An 8337-nucleotide genomic window follows, 5' to 3' on the forward strand; every position below is an offset into this window, starting at 1 on the left:
GGCGCCGACAAGCTTCCCCCAACACTTTATTTGCTTTTGGCTTGTTATTTTCTCCAGCGCCCAGCCCACTTTCGTGGTTTCCCTCCTTCTTTTAATAATCACCTACAGACTACAGCTCATCTTCGGGTATCCTAGCAGACTAGCGCCATGGAGTTTGTGTCAAAATTCGCATCTTGCCTGTCCAAGTGGCAGCTAAACGTCGATCCGGGGCTGCAGACTCTGGGCGCGTTGGCCCTGCTGACCACCGGTGGCCTGTTCATCACCTGCAGGGCTCTGACCTTTGTCAGGGTCCTGCTTAGTTTGTTTGTCCTTCCTGGAAAGCCGGTATGTTTCAGCCCCGTCCTGCTTGGAATCAATAGACTAACCCGTACAGCTCCGTTCGTTCGGCCCCAAGGGCAGCTGGGCGGTGGTTACAGGTGCTTCCGATGGCTTGGGCAAGGAATTCGCCCTTCAGCTCGCTCGTTCCGGCTTCAACATCCTCCTCGTTTCCCGAACTGCATCGAAATTGACCGCTTTGGGCGATGAGATCTCCTCGAAGAACCCCGGCGTGGAGACCAAGATTTTGGCAATGGACTTTGCCAGCAACCAGGACTCGGACTATGCTAAGCTCAAGGAACTGGTTGATGGACTCGATGTGGCTGTGTTGGTCAACAATGTCGGAAAGAGCCACAGCATCCCTACTCCGTTCGCCCTGACACCCGAAGAGGAGATGAATGATATCATCACCATCAACTGCACCGGTACTCTGCGTGCTACTCAGGTCGTTGTCCCTGGTATGATCCAGCGCAAGCGTGGTCTCGTCCTGACCATGGGATCCTTCGGTGGTCTCCTCCCCACTCCCCTCCTGGCAACCTACTCCGGCAGCAAGGCTTTCCTGCAGCAGTGGTCTACTTCTCTCGGTTCGGAACTGGAACAGCATGGCATCACTGTCGAGCTCGTCCAGGCCTACCTCATCACATCCGCCATGTCTAAGATCCGTCGCACCAGTGCTACTATCCCTGATCCCCGCGCGTTCGTCAAGTCGGTCCTCGGCAAGATTGGCCGCAACGGTGGTTCTCCTTCGTATGCCTACAGCTCCTCCCCTTACTGGAGCCATGGCTTGATGGCCTACTTCCTTACCTGCATCACCGGAACCATGAACAAGTTCGTCCTTGGCCAGAACCGTGGCATGCACGAGTCTATCCGCAAGCGTGCCTTGCGCAAGGCTGAGCGGGAGAGTGGAAAGAAGAGCACCTAAGTTGTGATAGGAGATATAAGATGCAGTATGGTCAGGGGTATGGATGTTAGGGTGCTTCATGTAATTGAATGCGAGAAGAGATGACGAACTGCTTGGTATGTGTACTCAAAACTATTTAATGTTTTATCTTTGTTCTTGGGGATATTGTGCCTCGTTATTCTACTATAATATATTACTTTCTCGGGTCACCAATTCCCACAAACTGTTAAAAGTTATTCGATATGCCTCTGTTCTCGTAGTAATGTCACGTGCTGTTGTGAGCTGCTTCTTTCCCTGTATTTCTTTTCCCTCCTATCTTAGTCTTTCTTCAAAAACACCCCTGGACACTCAAATAATGACATCTTGCTTTTGTTTTTGATCCATCCCACCAGGCTCTTCTGGTCCATGTTCTAACCCGAGCCATTAAGCATGGTGAAAAGCCATGTCAGAGTCGAGAAATCTCGACCGTGGAGTCCAAGTGGCATATAACCGCTCAGCGCTTCAATGACCCCACGCCAAATACCTAATCAAAGGAAGAGGGGTGCGTTAGGCATGAACAGCGTGTCTTGTCATTTGCAGCTAGTCAACACATCATATTGATTGGCTATAACCTTGCGGATTTCCCAGCCTTGTGCAAAATGCTGTTTTTATCACACAGGGATTCACATTATCCTGCCAATTGCGTGGGTTAAATGTGCCCAGCAGCCCTAGGCAGCATTACAGCAAGCTTGATTGGTTTGTTTAAATGGGAAATGTCACCTATGGTGAGCTAGCCTGTCCATCTTTCGACCCCTCTCGGATCGACTCAAGATAGCGGGTGCGTGTCTATCTTATACCGGCTTGAAGCTATTGAGAGGAAGGCCATCCAACATCAAGCATCGAAATAAGGCAATGAAAGACTGTCCAATTTGCCACGACTTCCAGCCCGTACCCGAAGCGGAAGTCCCCCTGACTCGCCCCTTGGATTTGATAAGTACGCCATATATGTACCAAGGAACGTAGCTGGTGAGCCTGGAAGAAGTTTTAATGCAGGTGTCAACGAGGTTTGCCAGCAGGCCTCCAAGGGCTGCAATGGCTGTACACTTCTGTATCAGGGATTTCTTCAGTACCAATCGCCAGAAACCGAAACCTTGGTAAAGGAAGACACACTGTATATCAGCGCAGAATTTGCCCCGGGGGAGGCCATGCACTGCGAATTAATTGAGTTAACGATATCTGGGAAAAGATCCGGAGGTATGATTCGTTTCAGTTTCCAAATATTTGCTGTTGCTGGTAAGGTCCATGTTATTGATCATCGCATTGGATTCTTACTGTTTACAGGTCAGCCAAATGCATGGAAGACCCTGGTAAAAGCACCATAGTGTCCTAAATTTGTACTGACCGATGAGTGCCGAGCGTGTTTTCTTTCCTGGTTGCAGGATTGTGTTGATAACCACGAAAACTGCCGGACGCCGTCTTTCATGCCCAAGCGACTGATCGATGTGGGGGGTGACAGTCACCAAGATCTATGTCTCCGGGAGGATATGCACCAGGAAACTCCTTATATTGCAGTGAGTCATAGCTGGAAGTTCTCAGAAGCTCGGAAATTCATGACTTTGAAGGATAACTACGAGTCTCGAAAACAGTATATACCATGGCAGGGACTTTCGAAAACTTTTCGTGATGTAATCGATATCTGCCGCTGGCCGGGGGTAAGGCATGTGTGGATCGATACCTTCTGTATAATCCAGGATAATGCCGAAGACTGGGCCGATCAAGCCTCCCAGATGGGATGCATATATGAAGGCGCATACATCACCATTGCTGTTGACTACGACCCTGACGGCTCGCCAGAAGACGGTTGTTTTCTAAATTGGAAGGGCTTCAAGGAAGTTGTCCTCACCGATGACAGTTGAAGCTCGTTTTCGACGTTCATCAACGTCAATAAATGTCACAATTTGGATGATACCCGGTCCCTGATGAGTAGAGGCTGGTGTGTCCAAGAACGACTTCTGTCACCACGTATCCTCTATTTTCGACCGGATGAGGTTATTTTTGAATGCTTCACGCAAGATAATTCGAGTGCGAGTCATTGTCCTTGAAGGTTTACAATATCTGGAATCCCGAAGCGCAGGAGAAGGACCTGGCCAAGATCTTGCGTATTTCAAAGAATGAGCAGCCTAATATGGAACAACGCTGGGAATGTTGGAATAGCATCATTTCTCTATATAGTGCAACAAGCGTGACTGTCCAAACGGACCGATTGGCGGCACTATCCTGCATGGCTTAACGGATGCCTCGGCACATATTTGGCGATTACATAGCGGGTTTGTGGATTGACTCGATGGCATTGGGTATCAAACTGGGAAAACAATTGCTCCATTTCGAGTGACACGTGACTTAACATCTTATTATTGGCTGTGCCCCCCAATTTGCTAGGGTTTCTTGCTTATGCCACACTGCCTGGAAGAAGCAGAAGAAAGAACCACAGGGTAGCCCCTCTTTTAGATACTTGTTTACCAACTCTCCTGCCCATGTTCGTCTACAATGAGATACGAAATAGGAACGCGTTCTTTACTTTGTAATGTGTATTAATATCATACATAGTACTCCGTACCTAGTATGATTAGGGAACCTATGCGGGCCACGTTGATGAAATCTCAGGTATCCCAGAATATATATAATAACATAAACAAAATAGAATACTACTTGGTACTATATTCTGATATATCCTGGTTATAATTCCATTCTACTAGATTTTCAATCCGATTACAATAAATGTATGAAGTTGAAAAAGATAATACCATACAGGAATATAGGTATTGATTTCGTAGGCGACCTCTACTGTAGAAATCATCATACAGATCGTCTAAACCTTATGCAAACTGTCTAAATCATATGCAACCAATCGGATCAATTAGAGGCCTGCCCCACCCGTGGGGAATCATTTCCCTCAGGCACTCAGGCATTAACACGTGATAGTCCATCTGTATTGCTTCATCTTTCAGAGAAAGACATCATGTGCCCAATGTAGAAGTGTGCTATCTGGTATTAAAAATAGCTGATCTTGATCGAAAGCCACGATCATTTGGATAGGAGCATCCAGCATCAGCCACAATGGGAGGAATAGAGGGGCGTTTTCCACCGTGGTATTTGCATAGTCGATTATGACCTCCTGGACACACTGTGCTCTTATGCCATCTGCATCAATCCCCTCCCATCTCTCCATCCTGATCCTCTGACTCATCCAGTCAACAGAAACGAGTAAAACAACCCTCGTCATCCCATTACGATCCTCAATCCACATCCTCGCACTCACACGCAGCTGATGTATAGCCTCACCAAGCTCAACCACGAACGAAGGGAAATCATCACGAGATCTAGTCAATCGAGGAATCCAGCAATCATCTGGCTCCTTGCTGCTCCCGTCGGCCATCATCTGTCTACTAGCACCTCGAGGTTGGAGAATATTCGACCGAATCTGGAAAGAAACAAAAGTATCGCGTATCATGGAGTAGATCTCCCTGCTTGTTGTCTCATGGGTGTTTCCCGCGAGTTTCATGATGGCCGTTGCATGGCTGGGATAATAATGCACACGCATCGAGGGCAATGTGTGCTCCTCTCGCTTTGCCTCAAATGCCTGATACTTATCCTCGGGGAGGTTGAGAAGTGAGATGAACTGCGTTCCCCCGTCGTGGATATGAGCGTAGTATTTTGTTTCGATGAAGGCGATCGTGTCTTGCATGGTCGTAGACTCATGCTGGTCTGCTGGTGAGATGTGATATGCATTTGTTGGGCTAGAGATAGCATCATTGAGATCCGCCATGGTGCTGAACGGAGGGATGAATATCCTGGGGGTATCTCAAAGAAGGAGATAATGTTTCAATCACTCACAGTCACTCTTTGAAAATTCCGCCTAGCTTTAGTGAATATCGACTCTGCCGTATTGATGACATCACTCAATTCCCTTCGATTTCTTCCACATGCTACTTTTGTCTTGATTTGACATTCTAGCATACATATATGGTTCTCTGTCGATAGGGCTGTGACAGTTGGGAGTGTGGGTTACTGTTGTACAACCTTATCTTAGTTTATAATAAGCATAAAGTATTTTTGATAGAAGGAATATGAATCAGTATTTCTAATCGGCTTTTGACAAATTGTTCTACATACCTGCTATATGTATGTGCTATACTATCACAGTAGTACAACCACATATAGTCATACACAACGGCAATAAGGCTGAGATGTTATGGCCATGACCACTGGAGTGTTCTAGCGATATACCGCTGCAGTACCAGAAAAAGACTAGTATTCTAGGACGCCTGTCCTAGAACCGCTCTCACTATAAGCTTAGTGCCTTAGGCAGTCACACGAGATATCTGTTCTTAAATGACCAATTAGTAGTATATTTCTGATTCAGCTTAGATGGCATTGCTTTTAGTACTCGTCGACTATATCCCCCCAAAATGTCTACTGCAGTAACGGGTATAGATTGTATCAGACCAACTCAATCACTTATATCCTCCCTACAATTATACCACCAGAAAAGTCATCACTACCTCTCAGCTATCTAGATAACTAAACAAGACCTAAAAGACTATAAGTGACCAATTCAATAGGTATGTGAGGTATTAACCGCTGACACTGGACTCGCTGAAGAGACAGAGACTGCGTCATTAAGATCCGCCATCGTGCTGAGTAGAGAAATAATGTCCATTGCTACGCTTTGAAAATTCTATCTAACTCGAGTGAATATAAACCCTGCTGTATTGATGGCAGCAGCTGGTCGCTTTGGAAGCTTCATGTTGTAGCATTTTGGTGAGATTTACTCCAGTCGAGTCCAGTGAGTATTGGCGTGATTGTGATGGTTGTCAATTACAGTGCTGATCACTTTTCATTAGAAGAAATATGACTGTAAACATTTCTAATAAATATTGGATAAATTTTAATACCTTGTATATTCTGTCGGTGTCATCACAATATATATGCTGCCCGTTCAGTTTTCATCAAGATATCCACATCGCTTAATATGACAGCCCACTAAGAACCATGATATACAATTTGTTGGGGAATGCAACACCCCCTATGCAGTACTAGACTACTAGCTCGATGCATGGTGGGCCCAGAGCAATGTATGTAGTAATGAGTGATCACATCAATAGCCGCCGATCATTCAGCTGAACTTTGATCTTCCAGTAGCGTAAAGCACGGCCGAATCGGAATTTGACAGACGATTTGGCTGATTTATTTTTCTTTTATTTTGTGCGAAATGTAGAATCGTACGGAGTATTATAAAGCTTTGACTGGCGTCCGGAAGTTGACTTCTCGGCTCTTCGCTCAGTGACAGTGACATTAATTATCATTCCAACATGCAGACTCACATGAAAGCAGTCGTTACTCAAGGCGCTCACAAGGCTGGCTTGGTGACAGACAGACCAATCCCTAAACTGCGTGATGATTACATGCTGGTCAAAGTCGTCACGGGTATGTATTGCTTATCCCCCTTTGAATTGACGAGTACTGACTGTGCAGTTGCCCTCAACCCTACCGACTGGAAACACATCGACTTCCTACCTAGTGAAGGGTGTATCGTTGGCTGCGACTTTGCCGGCACTGTGGAAAAGGTTGGTCCCAACGTGACAAAATTCACCAAGGGCGATAGGGTACTGGGTCTCGTCCACGGCTGCAACGCGATCGAGCCCGAGGACGGCGCGTTTGGCGAGTATATCGTGGCAAAAGGCGACGGGCAGATCAAGATCCCCGAGGGCATGAGCTGGGAGGACGCCTGCACCGTGGGTGTCGGATTCACCACCATCGGCCAGAGTCTGTATCAGAATCTGCGACTCCCATTCCCCGGCCAGCCGCGGAGTGCGAACACCCCCGGGACGATCTTGATCTATGGTGGATCAACCGCGACCGGCACGTTGGCGATCCAGTGCGCCAAGTTATCCGGGATGGAGATCATCACGACATGCTCAGCGAACAACTTCGACACGGTCAAGGCCCTCGGTGCGGATGTGGTGTTTGACTACAACAAGCCCGATGCGGCGGCGGAGATCCGCAAGTTCACCAACGACAACTTGAAGCTGTGCTTCGACACGGTGTCGATGGCTGCTACTGCGAAATTCTGCGCCGAGGCTTTGACCAGCAAGACCGGCGGGCAGTATCACGCGCTGCAGGAGCAAAAGTGTCCCCGGCGCAACGTTAAATCGACCGTCTCGATGGCGTACACCAGCGTGGGCGAGGCCTACCTGTGGGGGCCGCAGAAGATGCCAGCGAGACCCAATGACTTTAGGCATCATGTGGTGTGGCGGGCGATTTTCCACGACCTGCTGCACGAGGGAAAGATCAAGACACATGCGGTGTCAAAGCAGCCGTATGGGCTGAAGGGGGTGTTGAATGGACTGGAAATGCTGCGGGAGAACAAAGTACGGGGCCAGAAGTTGGTGTATAGGGTGGAGGAGACACCGCATCAGTTTTAGTCAACACTAGAGATTCATTTGTTACAAGATCTGTATGAATCCAGTCAAGCTGCTTATATCGATATTATTCATTGTTGAGCAGAGAAATGTTAAGTGATCGTCCTGCATCTGCAGAGAGTAAATAGCTGCAACACTAGTTAGAGGATTTGCCGATTCGCAAAGACGAACTATTGATCTGACCCACTTTCGAGCTGAAAGGTGCCATGTCGGTGGAGGTCATTTCCGGCTCCACCGCCAAAGACGATCAGAATTTCAGCCCTGATGGAGACAAAAAAGCAAGCAGGAACTATTAGTGTGGCAACAAATTCGAATTGGGAAATAGAGCCACTGGATGTGCTTCGCTGTTACCGTGCATGTCATGCACGAGTGGCTGCATTCAGTATCAAATGCTCACCAACGTCAAGGGCCATCCCGATGGTGCAATTGAAAAATGAAATAGAAGAGTGTTACAAAGTCATTAGAGATACTCCATCACACAAGCCGGCAACTGCATGGATGAGAAGCATTGCTTGTGACAAGCTTCCAGTTGTTGCCGATTTACGGGGTACTCCGTGTATGGTGATTGTTCTATGGCGGGTCTCCATCAGTCCATCTGATCGGCGATGAAGAATACAGTAGATGAAGCATCGACTAGAGCCCGCTAGTTGCCTGGAACTA

General features: G+C 47.5%; 4 protein-coding genes across 4 annotated transcripts; 3 read left to right on the forward strand and 1 right to left on the reverse strand.

Annotated features, from left to right (window-relative positions):
* Positions 1-147: 147 nt before the first annotated feature.
* Positions 148-1237, forward strand: ASPWEDRAFT_118248 (ketoreductase; the record flags this gene model as incomplete). Its single annotated transcript, XM_040828805.1, has 2 exons — positions 148-324; positions 374-1237. 2 exons carry the CDS (start codon positions 148-150, stop codon positions 1235-1237), a joined length of 1041 nt encoding a protein of 346 aa, XP_040685908.1.
* A 1388-nt stretch (positions 1238-2625) lies between these two features.
* On the forward strand, positions 2626-3039 carry ASPWEDRAFT_95889 (uncharacterized protein; the record flags this gene model as incomplete). The annotated part of the gene is made up of 1 exon (XM_040839611.1): positions 2626-3039. A coding segment is annotated over one exon (414 nt), but the record flags the coding sequence as incomplete, so codon positions are not given.
* Positions 3040-4199: 1160 nt separating this feature from the next.
* On the reverse strand, positions 4200-5021 carry ASPWEDRAFT_31161 (uncharacterized protein; the record flags this gene model as incomplete). The annotated part of the gene is made up of 1 exon (XM_040833508.1): positions 4200-5021. The coding sequence occupies one exon, from the start codon at positions 5019-5021 to the stop codon at positions 4200-4202; it is 822 nt and encodes a 273-aa protein (XP_040685910.1).
* A 1543-nt stretch (positions 5022-6564) lies between these two features.
* Positions 6565-7783, forward strand: ASPWEDRAFT_71555 (zinc-binding alcohol dehydrogenase family protein; the record flags this gene model as incomplete). The annotated part of the gene is made up of 2 exons (XM_040839182.1): positions 6565-6682; positions 6731-7783. 2 exons carry the CDS (start codon positions 6568-6570, stop codon positions 7678-7680), a joined length of 1065 nt encoding a protein of 354 aa, XP_040685911.1. The 3' UTR covers positions 7681-7783.
* Between the last annotated feature and the right edge of the window lie 554 nt (positions 7784-8337).

This window comes from Aspergillus wentii (genome assembly GCF_001890725.1).
Source record: "Aspergillus wentii DTO 134E9 unplaced genomic scaffold ASPWEscaffold_7, whole genome shotgun sequence".
NCBI lineage: Eukaryota > Fungi > Ascomycota > Eurotiomycetes > Eurotiales > Aspergillaceae > Aspergillus > Aspergillus wentii.